This window comes from Nilaparvata lugens, chromosome 8 (assembly GCF_014356525.2).
Source record: "Nilaparvata lugens isolate BPH chromosome 8, ASM1435652v1, whole genome shotgun sequence".
Classification (NCBI taxonomy): domain Eukaryota; kingdom Metazoa; phylum Arthropoda; class Insecta; order Hemiptera; family Delphacidae; genus Nilaparvata; species Nilaparvata lugens.
This window is the reverse complement of record NC_052511.1, coordinates 17275058-17296894: the sequence shown is the minus strand read 5'-3', so window position 1 is coordinate 17296894 and position 21837 is coordinate 17275058. Positions and strand designations below refer to the sequence as shown.

The following is a 21837-nucleotide window of genomic DNA, read 5'->3' as shown; positions in this document are numbered from 1 at the left end:
GGTATCTCTAGCAAAACATCCTACAGCGGAAACTTTGTTCTTGTTGAGGTTAGAATTTTTGCGGTTTTGAATATGATCAAAACGTCAGAATTAGTTTATTAATAAATTGAAATTAACTTACAAAACAAGAAATTTAATTAGTTATTTGTTTCCCTCAAATTCTGTTGCATTTGCTCTAATATTTTCTGAAATGGATGAAAGCAAGTATGACCACTTATTTGGTAGTATTTTGGAAGAAGAACGCCAGCTCTATCCGTTCCTGGATGCAGTCTTTGGTTTTCTCAGTAGAAGGTATAATTAATAATAATAGCCTAATGTCTAGAACTATTATGTTGAATTTATAAACACATTTTGATATTTAATTAGAGTTCTGAAGTGAGAAAACTTGTTGTCGGTATGTAACCGGTAACATAACCCAAATCACCATTGTCATTTATTTTGGTGTTATTATCTTTTACACTTGCTTTAGACTATTAAATGGGAAATATTAATAAAAGCTCCATTACACAGACAAATATTTGGTCAACCTATGATTGAACAACTTTCTACAAAGAGTAGATTGAGAGCCATACTACTTGGCGTCAAAATTTTGTTGCAATCGATTTAGTATGTCATTTTTATGAAATAAAATAGGCCAACTAGACGGCGGTCATTCATATTTTTTCTAAATAATGTTACTATCCTTACTATGTATAGCTTAACAAGTTTTTAACTTTTCAAAATAATTATATTGAGAGTAAAATACAAATTGCTCCCAATAAGCCTGTAACCTATTAGTTGGTGCTGGCCAATATATTGCCATATATATATATATGTGAAATTCCAAGAACCTCGTAACCCAACCTGAGTAATTAAGAAAAAAGGGTTATTAGGCTATTATTAGTTTTCCCAGTCTTAGTTTCAATTCTAAAGCCTGCACAAAAGAAAATCGCACAACTTGGAGGCTGATTGAGGACCCGTACTGCGACTGTGGCGATATCCAGTCAGATGACCACCTCCTGAAATGCTGTCTTGCACCAGCATGCACTCGACAAGACCTCTTTGAATTTAATGACGAAGCTGTTAAAACAGTGGATTTTTATTTTAATCTAGGCATTTAATCACCTATCACCTGACACGCACGAACGAAATTCTAAAGCTACAGATAAAAAAATTGTATCATCATTCTTTGTATGTAGGTAGTAAACGGACGATGGTTCAACTGGAGAAGAATAAGTGGTGTGCTCTGTGATAACAGAGTAAACTGTAAGATGAAGTGTAAAGTGTACACATCGGTGGTGAGTCCAGCTATGTTGTATGGCGCGGAAACCTGGCCTGTTTCGAAGAGCAAAGAGAAGAAAATGGAAGCGGCTGAGATGAGAATGATAAGATAAATATGTGGGGTCACGAGAAGGGATATGATTTACAATGAAGTGATTAGAGATACAGTTGGGGTGGGACCATTGGGTAGGAAGATGCAGGAGGTCAGGGGTTTGGACATGTGTATCGATGTGAGGAGGATTATGTGGGACGGAGGGTGCGGGATTTAGATCTGGGTGGGATGAGAGGGTGAGGAAGGCTGAGGATGAGGAGGAGAGACAGATTAGAGGCTGATTTGCGGTAGTGGGGTTGGTGACGCGGGGAGGAGATGGACAGCATTTTGTGGAAGAAACGGCTGAAGGAGGGAAATGCCGAACCCATATGATTGGGATACGGCTTAAAGATTCTTTGTAGTGAACGGTTTTGAAGCTCATCTGATTTAAAAAGGGCTGGAGATCCACTAACCTAGTCACTCAATTTTTTCTAATATCATAATCCATAATCATAGCATCCACATATTAGACCTATCCTCAGTTCCAATTTGTCTATTGTTATAATTTTCAATGTTTCTGAAAACACATTAATTACTCCAGTCCTTCCTTTTTCACCAGTGCTTAGTAGTTAGTAACTAGATTCAATTCAATTACACCGATATTAACAACTATATCGATAACAATCAATCTACTGTATATTATCATGCATGTTATTGATAGAAACACAGTTCTTAAATAAATTAAGTATACCGTGCTGAAAATTGGTACATTTTAATCACTTAACTTACCGTACCGGTACAGTATTTTTTGTAGTTTCTTCACAAAAGGTTGACTTAGCTGAGTTTTTCACACAAAATGATAATTCTGCTCCTTGACAATTTCTAGCATTGAACTTGATGTTGCAAAACAAAACCTGTCTGGTTACAAAAGTTGCTTATCCCGACTTCACTTTGCTACAAACAATACTTTAATTTTTATCTAGTTGTATATGATGTCTAGTTATATATAGTAGTTACAGTGGTATCTGATGGGTTCAGTTTGCTCCATTGTTTCAGTAGCCTAGATACAATATGCAAAATTACAAAGATTCAAAAATATGCTTTAAGCTCAGTTGATAAACCACGATGTTATACAGCGTAATTTCTTCTTAATTGTGAGTCATCTTCATGTTCAGCATTTTTTTATGATAGTATTTGAAATATTCTTTAACTAGCGATTTGAATCTGATATGCCCACTTCAATTATAATTCACGATTTTATTGGTAATTTTCAGGACTGACTTTTTCATAATTCAGAAAGAAGGGGAAAGAATTGGATTCCCTCCTGGAATTGCGGAGAAAATTGTTGGATCAATAATGATGAAATGGAAAAGGACAACGTTAGGCAAACATGTCATGCCTCCTCCAACCAATGAGTGAGTTCCAACTCAAATCAAATCAAATAACTTTTTATTCACAAAAACATAATACAAATTTATAAAATTCATTCAAACATTCAACAGTGAATACTCTACAAAGACTTGAGTCTGTGAGTGGAGAGTGAGTTTTTTCAAGTTGATTGAGATTATGTTCTCATGTATTGTACATATTATAATTAAAACTATTGTGATTGAATCTACTAAAATTCTTCAGCAAATCAAGAATATAAATTGCACACAATGAAATTCCATACTGGTTATTAGTATATACAGACAAATATATAAATAGTATCTTAAAGGCTCTACTACTCATTATAAATGGCAAATTCACTATGAGTTCAAGTTCTGAATAAGAAGTCGGATTGAATCAGTTGCTCTGCAGCATCCCTGCCAATTTCTAATAACCATCTACTCAAATGTTGCTTGTAGGTGTTAATACCTACTGTAATTTTCCAACTGTTTTAAAAAATTGGGAAAGTTTCTATACAGTATTTGACAAATGTATTTACTATTATTTTTAAAGCAGTTATGTAGGAGTCGGGGATGGACAATACCAAAGTTAATTAGATTTCGTGTATTATGAGTATGAACCAAATTATTGAAAATTAAGTGTCTGCTGTAGTATAATATATTACATATTATGTAATTCATTAAAACTCGTATTTAAATCTGTCTAATATTAAAAACTTGAAACTCTTGGTGTAAATAAGATCAGATGGGTAGCGATAGTCTCGTCTGGGATATGTCTTGATGATTGCTCGCTGTGCCACCGCCACCGGCTTCAAGGCAAACGAGGAGGCTTCACCCCAAGCTATGATACCATACATAAGAACTGACTTGATATAGGCATAGTACGCCTCCCGAAGTTGATGTAAAGGGAGGACCTCTCTTAGCTGTCTGAAGGCATATATCATTTTGCGCACTCGCTGCTTCAGTGAAATAGCTTGAGGAGTCCAGCTTAATTTGTGGTCATTCAGAACGCCAAGGTACCTGTACTGCTCCACTCGCTGCAATACCCCACAGTCACATGTAGTGGACTGATAGTCATCACATGAGTGGAGCCTGAGGATTTCCCGCACTGGGGTACTGTTTGATTCGAAATAAATAGGCAAATACTTAGTTTTGTCAACATTCAGAGTAAGTTTGTTCTGATCGAGCCACTTCCTGACACCAACTCTATAATTCACTCATAACTTTAATAACTTTTTTTGTTAGACCCACATGTACTTCAGGCTTGTAAGTGGATAATGAGAGATAATAATGATGATGAGAGATGGTCAATTAAACTTGATAATTGGGAAAAATCATATTCCACAGTAAAATCCACTTCATTGGGTAAATAAGAAGCATAGATGTTTTCTAATTACTTCTCTGCTTTAATTTTAAATTTTAGTTATGAAATAAATTTAAATTGTTTGATATCTGTTTGCAATGTTACCAAGAGCAGATAATCATTTCTATATTTCAAATATCAGCCAGTTCTTTGGAAGTGGAAATCATGGTGTGAAAGAATCGTGGGAGATTTATCATTAGTTTGGCAAATCCATTCAAATAAACTCTTTTTGAAATAAATAAGTTTGGGACCAATTTCATCATTTGTTTATTGCAATTAATGCAATGCAATTTGATCATTAAACGAGTAATGTGTGTAATGTCTGTAAATATGTATTACTTAAATTACGTTAGGGCACAATACATCTATTTTGTCAAGTTGGTAAAAAACCAGAATATCCAAATCGCTATATTCATCTCGAAGTACTTGCATCCAGTTTAATTATATTCAATTTTCAGCCCACAACAGTTGGATTTCTCGCAATGTGTTGTGAGCGAAGAAGTAGTTACCACGACTGAAGAAGAAGTATTAGCTGAAAAGGAAGAAACGGCAACTGCTACAATAAAAGACATTTCGAAAACACCCAAACCGTAAGTTGTTAATGACAATATTAATTCATGTAGTCGATACGGTAGTTGGCTTGTTACTGAGCAGTAATTTTTAAAATTGAATGAAACCTAATTTGAAGTAAAAACTTAAAAACTTCTTTCTTCTTAACTTCTTATATTTCTAAATACTATACTTCTTATATTAAATGGAAGATGGATGAAAAAAAAAACAATAATTTAATTTCTAAGATTGTAGTTTTCGGTTTATTTTTTATTACGGATGATGCCCTCAAGTGCTTTCACTTGTGCTTGGATAATGGAATATGATGATGTGATTATGAAACAAACATGATCATGAGTGCTGATACTTGAAGTGCATCTATTTGAACAATGAACAAATGGGCATTAATTCAATTCATCTTCATAATAGTAAGGAGACTGTCACATTAACTGGATTCAATTGTTTTTTTCGTTCAATCACTATATTTTCAACTCTTTCTGTATACTCAAAAAGTTGGTAATTTTCGAATATTTTATGTGCAATGCATTATTTTTCGATGATTTAATCACTATCTGATGTGATATTCTTCTTAACTGGCTGACAAAATAATTATGATCATAGAAAATAATATTAATTTGTCATCAGATACAATACTTTACATTAGGGTTTATGAAATGAAAAACATTCTACACTGACCAACAAGACATATAAAAATCAAAATATTCATCAAGACCATAAAATGGTCTGTCGATCCTTGAGCCACTGTGATACTACTGTTCTGTATTTCAATTCTGAAAATTCTACAACAGTGAGATAAGATATAAGATATTTATTGACAATTGTTACTAGGATGTTGCCTATGGTAATATTCACAAAAATTGACAATATAAAATTAAAAAAAAACTCAGAGATGAGAGATAGAGAGAATTGGATGATATAGAGAGATAGATAGATAATTACCTTTATCACACTTAAAAATATCACAAGTGTTGTGGGCGAAGTTGAGGCAATAAGAGCCCCCTCTTCCACTTGACTCAAGTAATTGGAATTGGAATAGTTTAATGAATAAATGATAATTTCAACAATGAATAAATGATAATTTCAATGAATAAATATACACCCCACTATATATTATATGTGTTGGGGTATAAGTAATTAGTTGCTTATTGCGTGTAATAATTACTATTTACAAACTTCATTCACTGATATGGGATTAAAGTTTTTTATAATAAAATTAGTAAAAATGTATAATACAAACAAACAAAATTATGGAATTAGTAAATAAATATTAATGTTCTATTAAGGATAATAATAAGAAAGGTTATTTTTAGAAAAATGAAAAACAGTAAAGAGTGGAATGAAGAATAAATAGTTACAGTCTAACTAAATTTTCACAATTTTCCACTCCAATATCAACCAACCAGGAAAATAAACTTTTCTTGAACCTGTGTCTATTGAATTCTTCCCTAATGTAACTTGGTATTGAATTATAAATTTTTGGTCCCAAATATGTGTAGTTTCTTTGCCCAAATGTAGTGTTCATCCTTGGTACTATTGAATACGTGTTTCTCTGCCTTGTTTGATGGTTATGATCTGCCAGTCTTATGTGTTCGTTGTTTCTCCTCATTCGCGTGATGATAGCCTGGATGTAGAGTTGTCTTACACTCAGTACTTTACTGTCCTTGAAAAGAATGTTCGTGGGGAATTGATTCTCCTTGAAGCCTATTATTTTTAGTATTCGTTTTTGAAGTTTATAGAGAGGTTCAACATGTGTAAAATTCGTAGCTCCCCAGATAATTATGACGTATCTTAAAATTGATTGCACTAAAGAAAAATAAACAGTTTTTAATGTCTCATAGTTGAGGATTTTACGGAGTTGATAGAATTTGTAGAGAAGCTTCCTGATCCGGGTAATTGATAGATTAATGTGCTTGTCCCATTTGAATTTGTTGTCCACTATTGTTCCTAAATATTTTATTTCATTGACTTGTTGAATTGAAGGGCAATCACACGGGTTGTTGGTGCTTCCACAGTGATGCAGGATTATTGAAGAATCCGGTGGTCTTGTCCGTTCTGTCAGAGAAAAGGCTAAAAATTTCGTTTTTGTTGCATTTACTGTAAGCAAATTTTCTCTTAACCATTTATCGACTTTGATCAATTCTTCCTGTGCCAGATTAAAAACTTCCTCCCAGGTGTTTCCTTCAAATAGTATACACGTATCATCAGCAAAAGCTATTACTCTTCCTCTTATCTTAATTGAACATAGCTCATTTGCATATGCCAAATACAGAATTGGTCCAAGAACTGTTCCTTGGGGAATCCCAAACTTCATCGTTCCCTCTGAACTGAGATGTTCTTCAACTTTGACTTTTTGACGCCGGTCACAGAGGTATGATCTAAACCATGCTAGAGGAACTCCTCTAATTCCCATGGCTTCTAATTTCTTCAGCAGCAAACTGTGATTAACAGTGTCAAAAGCTTTTGCTAGGTCCAGGAACACTGCTGCACATTTTTTGTTATTTTCTAGCTTATCTGTGACAAAATTTGACAATTCTAATACCGCATCCTCTGTACTCCTCCCCTCACGAAAACCAAATTGATTCCTAGATAGTAAGTTGTTTTTTTCCATGTAATTCACAAGACGTTTCTTTACCAGTTTTTCCAAAATCTTAGAAATATTGCTTATAAGTGAAATAGGCCTGTAATTGGTGGCATTTGTTTTGTCGCCTCCTTTTTAAGTGGTAAGTGAGAGGTAACTTATTGAAAAAAGAAACTTTTAGAACTTGTAATAGAGCAAATTTACCGTTGGATATCGTTGCATTATTCGTCCATGATATGATCAAATTGACTCAATGTATCACAAAAGTTGAAGAGTGTGTCAAAGTGGATGACAATTTTCTATCTTTGTTTATAGGACAAGCACGACCTCAAGTGACACATATAATGGAGCGGACAGGGGGAACTATAGATGGAGTCAAACTATCGGCGAACTAGAAGTACAGGTAAAACCAGGAAGGGCATTTATTACTCTTCATTTATTGCATGACAGAGATGGGATATAGACTACAGACCTTCGGCCACAAATCGTTTGAATCCCAACCTGAACTAATAGTCCAGAGATTAAGGTCCGGCTGCACAATAGCCGGTTAAATTTCAATCATGGTTAATTCCACGAGAACCAATCAGAGAAGGCTTTTCTGAAAAGACGGCTTCTCTGGTTCTCGTGGAATTAATCACGATTGAAACTTGACCGACTTTTGTGCAACCGGCACTAAGTTTATGATTTACTGATAATTTGTGTAGAAAAACTAAACTAAAACAGAACTGAATGTTTAATTTTCAAGATTGATCAACATTTTATTAACATATCAATTTTTCTTTTACATTTTTTATAGCTTAAGCTCATTTAGAACTGAAATTGTAATTAAAAATATATTTCCAGGTTCCAGTGCCAGCCCATATAAAGAAAAGCAAAGATGTTGATGTAAAATTGACCGATAAACAAGTTATGATCAAAGCAGTAGACGAATGTGATCGAAGTAAATGGAATGTTCTAGTTGAAGGAGATCTGTGCTATGGGATACAAAAAGATGAAACGATTTGGAGTCTATCTCCTGGTGATTTCATTCTGGTAAGATATCATGTTTCTGATAATATAGAAGCGAAATGGCACTAAATCATTTACTCACTCACCAATTAACAATGAACAGAAATAGGCTACACATTTACTTGACCAAATACTTTCAATGAATAATTATAAAGGCTACTTCTGATACAGTGTTTGGTGAGATATGATGATACCTATCCATAATGAACACAAAGATATTGTCTAATATCAAAGATTTCGTTTGAAAAACTACAAACATTTTTCGACGCCTATGGTATCATCTTCAGTGTTATATCTTTGGATTTTTCAAATAAAATCCATGATATTAGATAATATATTTGTGTTTTCATCAAATTTATACCATTTGAAACAGTTGAGTAGAGAGAATTTTATAAACTTTATTCGTGGCTTCTAATTTTGAATGATCACTCATAGCAAGTAGTAAGAAAATACTACCGGGATTCAAAGTTAATTTAAATCTAGTCAGAAGAGTTGAGTTGGAATGCTAGGATATCATAATTTGTAAGCATTTTTCAAGTTTTCCTGCTTGTTTTTTTAAGATTCAACTTTGTCTATTCAAAGAGTTATTCGAAAGCAATTTTATTTGCAGTTTTTTAAAGGAATAATTTATATTGGTATCCTCTTCATGGACACATTTTTGCAATAACTGACAATAATTTTATTGAAAAATATCTGTAAGACTTCTAACTAGTTGAAGCTTTTATTTATTTATTCACAATACAAATGATACTAATTCAATAACATTGGCAGATAAAATGCCAAAGTGTACTCATAAGTGTTTAGCTTATCACAAAGTTTAAAAATAGTGGATTTCTGTTTGATGGTCTGATTATTCTCATATGGGGTTGCTTCTTTCCCAAATTATAAATGTTTCTTTTATTTGTATAAATGATCATCAACTATTCTGACTGCCTTGTTGTATAATTGTATTGTTGGCTGTGGATAAATTTAATTTAAATTTGGAAAATCATGTAATCTCCTGTCTTTTTCAATTGAAAATGTTCTATTGTTGATATTTTTCATATGTCACTGATGAATTTATTTTACATGTGATTTTGTGTACAATATTCCATGTTTTAGAGTAACATTTGTTGTATTTTCTTTCAGATTAATTGTGAGAAACAATCGGAACGCTGGTGGGATGGCCTGCTTGTGTCGGAACCGAAGATCGACAGTACGAAGATCGACTCCTCGCGACCAATGAGCGATCTCAGTGAGGAGGAGCAGATGAAAATTCAGGAACTGATGTGGAACCAGGAACAGAAACGACGCTCCCAGTGAAATTGTGAGATCCATTTTCGAGTTTTCCATTCGTTGACATTTTCAACTTTTCTATCCATTGGTAGAAAAGTTTCATTTTGTTGTGAGCTGTTTATTGAGAATGAACTGGCAAATCTACCAATTTTTCTATGCTGAAGACAGAACTCTCATGTGGGGTTGTAATTTACAGTGAAATAGCTGTGATATTTTTTCTCAAGTTTCCTTTCTATTAACATTTTGAACTTTTCTATTTATTTATTCTGTTGGGACCTGTATATTGAGAGTGGACTGATTTATCGACCAATTTCTCTATTCTGAGGACAGAACTCTCCTGAGGGGTTGTAATTTGCGGTGAAGTAACTTATATACTTTCCCAATTTTTCTCTCTATTAACATTTGGAACATTTCTATCTATCGTAGTTTATTTTTTTGTGACCTGCGCTCTGAGAATGGACTGATATTTACATCAACCTCTTTTGAAAACATAAACCTCTTTTCAAAACAAGACATTTTGAGTTTTCCATGTATTGATATTTTGAACTTTTCTATTTATTGCAATTAATTTTCTTGTGACTGTGGACTGAGAGTGGGCAACTGATTCACCACTTTTTCTATTCTGAAGACAGAATTCTCTTTTGGGGTTGATTTCTCAGTGATATATTTATTTATTTTCACATTGGATAATTATATAGAAACGCGTGTTTTGTGTTGATGTTACATTCTTTTAAGTTTTAAATGTAATAATTTATGTTATTTTTAAAGTTAATAACAATTTTAAAACGAATCATTGATATTAGCTGTGGTAATGTGATTAATTATTACTGTGGAATCTAGAGTTGCAATATTTTCAAGGGCAATGAATTTAATCTTGACAGTGTCTGATGTGTGATATCATACTATTTACCAGTATTTTAGAGTATTTGTATTTAATGTGTATGATAACATGTTGACTGTTACATGAAATTCAGACTTTTTCCATGTATAATTATTGAGTATAGTCCTAAACCGTATACTGCTGCAATTAGGTTAGTATCAAAAAGATTTCTTCTCTGAAAATATAACTTTCTTGTGGGTTGAATTGTCTAGTGAAATGGATAGGAATGAAAATATAGCCTTGTCTGATGTGCGAGGTTGAACTTTATCCATTATTCTCGCAGTTAGTTATAAGCTAATTATCATGTGGAGTCGAAATTCTTCAAATATAATCAACTTGATAGTGAAAAGTTCTCTTTTGTTGATTGTAAATATAATTTTTCACCCTAATTTCTGAGGGGTTTCAGCCAAAAACGTGTTCCAATGCGTATTCTGCACGCTAAAGCTGAGACTGAAGTTATTGCAAGAATTTTTTTCCATTTTTGGAAGAGTCCTATCTCAATTTTTAAAATCTTTCCCTCTTGTATATTCATGTCGAGAATATAGATTTATATATCTAGCAAAGATTTCATTTGAGTTTGAACCTGTTCAAGTTTCTATCGTGTGTTACGTACATTTTGTTGTAGAACGAGAAACTACTAAATAAATTCTTCATAAATAATACAAAAATGGCATTACCTGAGAAACTTCAAATAAACCTGATCCAATTATTAAACCTAATTCTAATTATTTTAATGATTCGTCACTGTTTCTTCATCAGTGAGTCTCTTATTTCCATTGTGATTTTGATTTCTTATTTTTGAAAAGAAAGTGGTAATGGAAATCATCTAGATTAGATTAAGCTACATTTGGAAAAGGCATTCTGTCAATTACACATTGAGCATGATTAGGTACACTGAAATGATTGAACTTATGGGACATACGAAAAGAACTCAACATTCTAAAAATAATTTTTTAACTTGTGAAAACTCCTAACGAACTTCTTGGTTTAAAACATATTTAATGGTGGTGGGTATATTGAAGCTGTAACGATTGGTAGATATTCAGAGTTTGAATTATGGTGTATATTTGAACAATACAGAATTGACACTATAATGCTGACACTAAGAAAATTGGGGTTTAATTGCTTGAAAGTGAAGTCTAAACATTTTTTCGGGCTATGTTATATCTAACTTGCAATGTGAAATGGCTCAAGTTTCGCCAAATCTTTTGCCCCTGTCAAGTATTTTTTCCCTTTTGTTTCAATAAGTGAAAAATTTGTAATTTACTCATCAGTTTAATCTGATAATACTGAAGACATAGCTACAGAGAACATTTTAATAATATTTAATTATTCATGCAGTAATTCTCCGATTTAAAATATCTCTGATTGCTCTCGTTATCAGCTTTCAAGATTTTCCAAACTTTTACTTGCAATTTAGATAATGAAAACAAAAAAGGAAAGTTTTTTCCTGCAATACTCATCATAATACCTCAAACAATTCTCCGGTGAACTGTGAAAGGGTTCTTGGGTTCTTTCTTCAACAATTAATTTGTCCCATGCATCAAAAATGATTTTGTAATTTCATTAATGAGAAACAGAAACCAGCAATTCATTACTGAAGAATTTTTATTTTCTTACGACGTTTGTACAAGATTGATGGTTTCAATCAAATAAGCAATGGATTAAACATCCAAAACAAGGTAGTTGTTTTTATATTGAAACGGTTTTTTAAAGGGTAGGTCTACTATGGTATTATTCTCCAACTAACAAATAAAGTAGCCCTGAAGATATTAGAAATTAGTATGAATTTAGAAAACAATTATTATATTTTTCAACGTGACATTAATTCCAGTTATATGACCTGCCCTAATAGCACCTCAACTACTCCCATATACTGAATACTATCTGCAACCTCTCTGTCGACGCAGACAAGGATAGACACAGCGATTATAATCTTAAGAATTCGTGCCTGTGTTTACAACAACACTAGAAGGGAGAAAGGAAACCAGTGGATTGAGAAAGAAACAGCCGACCGGACGAGCTGGTGTGGGTTGTCGGAGTTGAGATGGTGGTGACGTAGTTTGGTGAGAGTCGATTCCGTGCTCCCATCGGGTCTGAAGCAGAGCAGCGAGTATACTCTCGGCAGGTATAACTGGAAAGGTGGAAAGTAGTTGTGGCGGGGTGGGGGAAGGATGATGCGGCGGGGTGGAGGGGGTTTCTTTGAGAGGTGTGTTGGATTCCTCAGGTGCCGTGTCCTTGCCTAGGCGTAGTTGTTTTTGGATGTTCGTACAGTAAACATGCAGTGAAAGAAAGTTGGTTAGTTTTGTGTGAACTGTGTGCCCTTTTTTCGTTCGCTACCAGCAGGAAGTGCCAACCGCAAAATTTGGATTGCGATTTCTGTTCGATTCTGTAGCTAAGCGTCCGACTGGAAGCTATTTGAAATGCCTTGTTCGGCCGTAACTCTGTCGCTGGCTACAATCTCTGCCATTGTAGCTACTGCTTTGCTGGTGATCGCTTTTTCCACCGATAATTGGGTCTACACTGAAGTTAGGCGATCGCAGATACAGGTAAGATAACTACAATAACTACTTATCAACAACAACCCTTCTAAAATCTTAATCAAAACCACCGAATTGTTGACCGCCTGTTGACATTTGTTGCAAGATCGTGACGCCATCTTACGGCCAAACGTGGGAATGGAGAATCCTTCCTGCTTTGGTACCTGGCTGGAGGCGCTCAAGGTTCCTCCTATTTACAAAACGTGGTCATAAGTTATGGATTATGAAACTGCCAGAAACCCAGTAATTCCATTATGATTTCACATTTGAAAATGAATAGCGTGATTGTATTTTTTGGTTTTTCAGGATTTTGACTTTTTATGTATTATATTTTATTTAATTGATTCATTTTAAGGAGAATTAATTTCTTTCCATAATTATATCAGGCCCAAAATAACTGGGAGGATCTATATAACAAAGTAAACGTGATTACTTTGTACTTTCGAGAGTAGACAAATTTGAATAAAGAATATTATATTGTGGTTTTATTTCATGTAGGTAGGAAAAATTCAAACTCGAATTTATTGGATAAAGAATACACTGTCTACATTTTACAATAATACAATACAAGAAATATAAGAAACTCATGTAATAATTTAAAAAAAAGAGAAATAATAAAACGACCAGGTATAAATAATAAAAAATTGTCACCATGAGAAAGAAAAGTGTTATGCTTTTGAGTTTTTCTACTAAGCTTTTTCCGCCTTGTCTTCAATTTATTTTACAGAGGATGATACTCACATGTCATTTAACTCAGGCTTCTGCATGCTTGATTAGTAGAAGATTTAAAGATTGAATAGGAATTTGTTTAGGCCACCAATTATTCGGGCGTCTTATTCCGCGTGTCATCAGAAAATGCATGGTCTCTTATGGGGAGTGTCTATTTAGCTCGTATTGTTTACCCCACCATGTATCCGGCTAACAAGCTAAAAAAATCCAGCACGTCTGAGACGCCTGTATAGTAGTTGGAGCATTACAGGTTTAGGTGGGTTCCAAACTACCGAAAATCAATATTGAAATTGTCAGTGTAGCTGGCCATATGCAGTCACCCTTTCAACGGGAGTACCGAGCGACGTGACTATATAACGCATAAACACTGGGGGACTTCTCCCAGGAAAAAGTCTATGATTTCTCTCATTTCTGATCTATTCTTGGAGAACCTCAAATATTTCATTATTTATTTATTGGATAGAGCAAGCAATACAATATTAGTGATGGTGTGTATTCTCTATAATCAGGGACGAGCATTTTTTCATAATTTCGCAATACATAAGCTCATTATAAAACCAAAAATCAATCTATTTTCAATCTCTATCATCTTTCAACAAATATTGAAGGAGCTTATGAAGCATAAAATCATTGTTCCTCATTTTTGCATGAAAAGAACATGCGTGTAATTATTGTTAATTAGAATAATGGAGATGTGATTAATTGTTCATTGGAGAATTATCTTAGTCATTTCACTTAAGGAGTGTTGGAATGTGAATAAGGAGAAATATTCTCCGACCTCTGATCATTATTCTAATAACAATTCATTATACTAAATTCAGGAACAGAAGAAGTTTTAGGCAAGCGCCTGTTTTTTCATTCCAATATTGTAACGTTTGTAACTTCATAAATAAACTATCTACGCAGGAGCCTAGCACTTCGATGGTAAACTGTGAGGTATTTCAATATAATACAGTATTTCCATTGTAGAAATGACATCAAGCACTTTCTGTGAACTGAAATTGAATGTCAAACTTGTCTATTGTCCTTAAGAACTTTCATTAATAATTTTTCCATTATTTGATATAATGAACTACAGATGGTATTTCTGAGATATTGCATTTATTCAAATGCTAATCAACTAATAATTCCCGGGCTGACAAATAATTTTTGAATTGTAGTGCTCATTGAATTTCCATCTAGCTGTTTACCCTGTTGTCAATATTTGCAGTAGCACAAGTCTTCGGGGAGATTTACAGAAATTGATTTGGATTCTCGTTTAATAATTATAATGAACTACAATATAATTATAACTACACTACAATCATTATTATAATGAACTACATTACTGTCAATGTTTTTTCCAGTTGATTAGGCTTACTAAAATTCTTGACCACTGGAAGGTGTGGAAGGATTTGTGTAACCTAATCATTACTCAGTTACCTTCCACAAGGGAAGCTGTTTGAAACAGATACTGTGACAATAATATACTGTAATTATTGTTAATGGAGGAGTTGGTCACTCTGACGAGGCCAACATTATTCCCATTTTTAGTGACAATAACAAGAGTAGCACTTGACTAACGTTGTTTCCATCACCTTCAGAAGGTAACGGTATCACTCTGTGGTAGTTAGAAAGTCCTCTTACAGTTATTCAGTTTTGCAACACATGATTTACCGGTTGTACAATATCAACAAAAACTAGTTCATGTTTTTTTGTGTACTTGAAAACGTGGGTTCAAGTGCACCTTTATCAATAAAGGTGGGGAAAATTTCAACAAGGTGAGAGTGACCATTAACAAATCATCTAAATTTGTTCTCAGTTTGGATGCAGATTGTTTTATCAAATTGTTCTATTTATAAGAATACAGTGATGGGCCTATATCAGCTTTACTGGACGTCCTGGTCACTTGAATCACAGCTATTTGTATATACTATACTAATCCAAACGGTCACCCTTCCCAGATAGTCCCGAGACCTCGTTTCCAATCTGACTAACCCAAGCAGTCACCCTTCCAATACGTAGTCCCAAGTTCTCATTAGTAATCTCAATAAACAACACTACTAAGCACTGTGCTATCCTGGAAGCTAGCATCCCTGTTCAAAACTATACTATTAGTCATAATTGAGAAGAATTTATTCAATATTCTTGTAACAGTATCAAATCACTCCATTCAATAAGCTTATTTATTTAACCAATCCAAAAATTCCCTACTTGAGATGTTTATTGAAATATAAATATATTGTCCAAGCATGAGGAGTTTCTAGTATGTTCATTCACAGTTGGATACAGGTCAAAAGATTTCATTAGCAATAGAAAATCCTGAACGATTGATGTGCCAGTCTCCAATAAGTTCATGTTACAGTCAGTGGTTAGTACGAGATATCTAAAATTAGTTGTCATGATTATTAAAAGTATGTCTTCTACTCTGCTTATAAAACTATTTACACCAGAGTCTGGTGTACGATATACAGTAAGAATAACCATAATTATTCAGTTTTGTCAGATGCACCGCACATGCTTCACAAACAGAATCTGCACTAATATTTTTCACGTCGATAACATCAAAACTCAAGTTTTCCCTGATAAATATGGCCGAGCCCCCATGCGTACGAGACTTATAATATTGTAGATGCTTGAGCTCTATGTTTGCTTGTGACGCAAGTGAATGATAATTACGGGTTTACGGTATATAACACTTGAAGTATAATATAATTATTAATGGAAAAATATAAAAGAAATATTCAAAGGGATATAAAATAAATACTAATGAGGCTCTTACTTCCCACCTTCCTAGTTTCCTTTGTACGTTCTATCTTCCAATTCATATCACAATATTAAAGAATGAGAAATTGTTGATCAGTCTATCATAATTAAAGTAAAACATTACAGAACTAGACTACACTTTTTACCATTACCTGATTCATTATTGTAATAGTTCGATAATTTATGATGAAACTAATTGACGATTCTGTTACATGTTCAATTCATAATGTAAATTTACATATTTACAATGCAAATGACACTCATGTAATAACATTGGAAGATAAAATAATAAGTTAGTCCTTGTGCTATTTTTCTCCCAAATTTATAGGTGACAAAGTCCAAGATTTGGTTAGAATTTCACGTGTACAATTTTTATAAAATTAATATTTTAGTTTGTAGTTAAAATATTCCGACTCCCCCATTGCACAAAGCTTCAATACGCCACAGAAAAGAAATAATTCTATTTTCTCTTTGAATACGGGTAATAATAGGCTAATCACAGAGAAATACGACATCAATCAAAATACCACTAAATTCTTCTCATTCCACTGTGGATAATTTTGCATTTAATGTACACTCTACAGTATGTATATCAAGTTTAGAAGAGATAATAGAAGAACTATCCATTTTAGTTTCTCTATAATACAAGTTTGTCGAGACTTGGCACAGAGCAAATAATGAAATCAATCTAATATGCTATAACGCTACAAGTATGGCGAGACTTATCCTTCTTGCACCTGAAATTAATAGATTATCTCCAACGCGGAATTACGTCTTTCTATCTTGGCAGAGCAACAAAGCTGGCAATCCTGTCTCAGGAGTATGGGAGGCTCACATGGGTGTCTGATTAGTTTTAGTGGCCTGAGGCTTGAATACCAGACGAGATCCAACCCAAGTAAATATATATATGTTATCTATATAGGTATAGACGAGATCCAACCCAATATACATATATCTTCTATCCTGGGATCCAACTAACCAACCCTCTGCGCGCACGCTTTGACTCAATTAACTTACAGCTACCTTACAAAAATTCCTCTAACTTGAACTCTAACGTCAACTACCACCTAAACTGGTTTTAAAGTCACCTTAATGGGTTGCCTGCGTGTGCAAGCGAGTGTGTCAGAGAGCGATGTTTGTAGTTTGGTCCTATTTGCAACTGACCGAATATGTGAACTTCCGGGAAAGTACAAGTCGAGTAGTTTTGTATTAGTTTGAATGGTCAGGTCCACTGTTTTTAATGAAAGGAATTTAGTTCGATTTAGTAGGTTAAGTTAATACTACTGTAGTTTTGAAAATACCAACTCTTTCACCAGTAATGCTAATCTAATTTGAGAATTAAAGTTTCATTTCTTTTGGAGAAATTTATCAATATATTCTCTCTTCAATTCCATTTTTCATCATGCTTACTATTTTCTTGATCATCTAGAATATTTTGTGATCTATTCATCTGGTCAATCAATTCTCTTGAGTCTCATTTACCTTTTTATGTGTAACCTACCTCATTCTTCGTTTTTGTACTATCGTTTCAAAATAATGGTAGACAGACACATGAAAGACATACAATTTCACTGTTGGTAAGAGTTTCATATCTCCTCTTTTTCATCAGAGTGAAATATGTTCTTTCGTTTTCAAATATGTTACAGGAGTTTCAAGAGTAACAGGACATGTGTCTTAATTCTAATCTTATTAAGTTCAGATTATTTTAGTGTAGTAAAGTCTTATTCTTGTCTTGATCCTATTCGAAAAGATCGTACTTTTTGACACAACTTTGACACTGTATCTTTGTCTTCGTAGAAACTATTCCATTTTTAGAAAAATGAATGAAAGTAGTATGTATGCTCATATCACTTGCTACTCAATACTACCTACTTATACAAATAAAACTAAGTTTGCTCGATAGACATGCTTCTTTTACTCATTCAAAGAACCGATTGAGGTAACTATCATATTATGTGAATATTTCTTGAAGTCATGAATGAGGCATTCTCCTTTTTTACTTTCCTTGCCCTCCTATTACCATAGGTAAGGAAAGTATTGCTTTCCGAAAAAAATTAAGGTTACACCATTTCTAAATTTCTATACCTTTCAAGGTCCTCTGAGTCCAAAAGAGTGGTTTTTGGGTATTGGTCTGTATGTGTGTGTGTGTGTGTGTTGTGTGTGTGTGTGTGTGTGTGTGTGTGTGTTGTGTGTGTGTGTGTGTGTGTGTGAGTGATGTGTGTGTGTACACGATATTTCATCTCCCAATTAACGGAATGACTTGAAATTTGGAACTTAAGGTCCTCCCTTCCCTTGTAAGGATCCGACAATTTCGATCAAATGCAATTCAAGATGGCGGCTAAAATGGAGAAAATATTGTCAAAAACAGGGGTTTTCGCGGTTTTCTCGAAAACGGCTCCAACGATTTTGATTAAATTTATACCTAGAATAGTCATTGATAAGCTCTATCAACTGCTACAAGTCCCATATCTGTAAAAAATTCAGAAACTCCGCCCCATATATGCAAAGTTTGATTTTAGATTCCCAATTATCAGGCTTTAGATACAATTTAAACAAAAAAAAAAAATGAGTGGAAAAGATTGAGCATGATAATCTCTACAATTAATGTTCAATGACATTTTCACCTAAAATTGAAAATAAGCTCGAAATTCGAGAAAATGTGATTATCCAAATGCAAACTGTTGGCAACTGTTGATTCTATTAAATCATTCACTATGAAGAGATAGCAGACCTCGTATGTCTCCAGCGTTATTTTCCTGTCACCAGCTGGCTCAGATCTTTGTTTCTAAGTAGACTTGAGATGCGCGTGAACACTAGCGTCAGGTGATCAATTCTCATAACGGCAAGGAAAGTTGTGTGAGTGCGCCACACCAGATTTTTGTACTCTTGATCACACATTATAATGAAATGTATGTGATTCATTCATTGGATGACTTATCGAGATGAACAGGTGTCTATTTCTTATAAGCACTTTCATTCACTTTTATTGGTTATCCACCCTGAAATAAGGAGTAATTCAGGCGTCAGGCATTCCCTGAAGCGGTATACTCCTCCCTCTTCAAACACAAAAGAACTCTCAAGCTCCCTTCGGTTTGAAATTCCCCTAATCTGGCTTCGTTCAAACCATTGGCTCTATTCAAAATCTTCAAAACCCAGATAAAACTTGGTTTCTCTACCTGTTTCCCCCTCGAACAGGTGGATTTTTCTATTTTGGTTCTTTCAACCCCAACTCCACCCACATCAACGTCAGTTGTAAAACTCCCCCATTTCCTTTTCGGTTGGAATGAAACGTGAGGGTGAGTTCTCTATCGGTCCATTAAAAACTGTGATCATGGGTTTCGTTTTTCGAGTGTTGTACAAGATTTGACCCATCCATATAACTCATGACTCTTTCAAACTACTCTATGGACTATATAAGTCGTCTATTGCACAACCAAATGAAAAAAATGCTACCTACTATTTTGTCTTTAAATTACCACCATTCAGTTCTACTCTATTCAAACTGTAGTGTAAAGGATGAAATTCCTGCAATAAATGATATATTTAAGGCCATTCCACACAGCACGTGGCGTGCGTGGCTGGACGCACGCTAGCTACTTTTCAAACCATCGCTTCCCAACTAATCAAATGAAGCAATTCACATAGCAGCCACGGCCACGCCGCAACGCTTGCTATACTAGCCACGCGTGGCTACCGTTCGCTCTCTGAGCGATCTTTTCAAACGTGTCCGGCCACGTTTTGGTCCGAGCATGCGCAGAACGTATACTAGACGTATACTATCGTATAGAACGTATACTATCATTGTCATCCTCAAGGTCGCGCATTAAATGATGGAATTCGCCATAGGTCTTGCTTTTTTATTGATTGGATGTACCCACTGGTCCCATGCTGTCACCGAATACAATAAAACCAGCTCATTATCATTAATACTGCTGCTGCTGGAGTCATCAAACCAAGGTGAGCCACAAGAAAATCCAGATTCACACCACGGGACCGTCGGAGTTGACATCTTCCTGCATACTGACGGGAAACGTGGCCGGTATAGCATCGCAACAGTCGTGGCGGTGTGAATTGGCATGTGGCTAGCGTGGCCGGCGTGGCGTGCGTCCAGCCACGCACGCCACGTGCTGTGTGGAATGGCCTTTACCATGATACTCTTGTGAAAATAATTACTCCTTGCAAATCCCTATTATAAGTAGTGGAAGTGGTTGACTAGCAGTCACGCTGGCATTGAATCACTTGACTAGTGGTAAGAGCTAGACTATTCCCGCTATGGGGTAATCACGTGTCTCATCACTGATTTGTTTTTCAAATTAGTCTCTATTTGTTGAAAACTGACTTTTAAATTCAAGTCTACACATTACGTGCATTATCTACAAATGAAGAACATTATCTATTGTCTTTTCAATTCAATTTCTCAATTACATCAGTTGAAAATGATAAGGTGGCTCCACTGATATCCCTGCATAAAATGTCACTCCGTCTCTTGAGATCTATTTGAACACATTCTACAAATACATTGTAGAAGTGCTCTACTTATTTATGATTAGTTGGTTTTCAAACCTATTTTGTCATGTAAAACAAACTCACTCCCACTGCCTCACTGGAACTTTCTCCCAGAGCTCAACCTCTACTTTTCTGGGAGGTAAATTGAAAAAAAAAACAAATAAAATCTATTGCAAAAATGATCATTATTATCAAAAGTTGAAGATATGATCCAATTTGTGCTTTTAATTCAAATTTTAGATTTAAATTTCAATTCATACAAATTTATCAGATTAATAAAAACAATATAAAAATCTTGTAGTACCCTTTATTTTTCAAAAAACTTGAAAATATAATTATTATTAAACGAAAATCCTAAGTAAATGCTGCAAATCACCCTGAAGACTTCTGCTACTGCAGACATTGACAACAGGGTTAACAGCTGGATGGTGGGTAATTCAGGGTGATTTATGGTCTTCAGGGTGATTTGCAGCATTTACTTAGGATTTTCTTTAAATAATAATTATATATCAATTAGCATTTGAATAAATGCATTCTCTATTTAACTCCAACTTTAAAATAGTTCAACAGAGCACTTCTACAATATATTCGAAGAATGTGTTCAAATATCTCAAAAGACTGAGTGAGATTTTTTGCAGTTTTTATGAGATGGCTAATCAACCCCATTACATAAAAATTCATCAGTTTTAACTCCAGAATAAAGATATCTGATTCTGGGATACCATTCAAATCTGTGTAATAGAAACTACTGATAAAAAAGTGGAAGAGGGATCAGTGACTATTGCAAAACGTTTCCGAGTTGAATGAGTTGTAGGTGAACGAATACAATGGAATCGGAACCGGATAATGCGTTTCTCACCTTTGGCCAGTTTAATTGGCAATTAGCGTGTTTTGAAATGCATACAAACCGCTGCCACACAACAAAACATAATATACTACTCACACTCACATTTGAGTGTAAACG

At 34.3% G+C, this 21837-nt stretch overlaps 3 protein-coding genes across 4 annotated transcripts in view; 2 read left to right on the top strand and 1 right to left on the bottom strand.

Moving 5' to 3' along the window:
- Nucleotides 1-21837, bottom strand: part of LOC111044811 (cytochrome P450 4c3) — a 55369-nt gene that overhangs the window by 16657 nt on the left and 16875 nt on the right.
- Nucleotides 14-10453, top strand: LOC111044819 (nudC domain-containing protein 3). The gene is made up of 6 exons (XM_022330044.2): nucleotides 14-291; nucleotides 2566-2706; nucleotides 4501-4632; nucleotides 7506-7593; nucleotides 8034-8222; nucleotides 9327-10453. The coding sequence occupies exons 1-6, from the start codon at nucleotides 191-193 to the stop codon at nucleotides 9498-9500; spliced, it is 825 nt and encodes a 274-aa protein (XP_022185736.2). The 5' UTR covers nucleotides 14-190; the 3' UTR covers nucleotides 9501-10453.
- LOC111044820 overlaps nucleotides 12543-21837 on the top strand; it is a 103684-nt gene continuing 94389 nt past the window's right edge. The window contains exon 1 of one of the 2 annotated variants that reach the window (XM_039434121.1): nucleotides 12543-12902. In XM_039434121.1, coding sequence (XP_039290055.1) covers nucleotides 12777-12902 — 126 coding nt within the window. In that variant the 5' untranslated portion in view covers nucleotides 12543-12776. The remainder of the gene's footprint in view (nucleotides 12903-21837) is intronic. The other variant, XM_039434122.1, reaches the window with a different exon arrangement.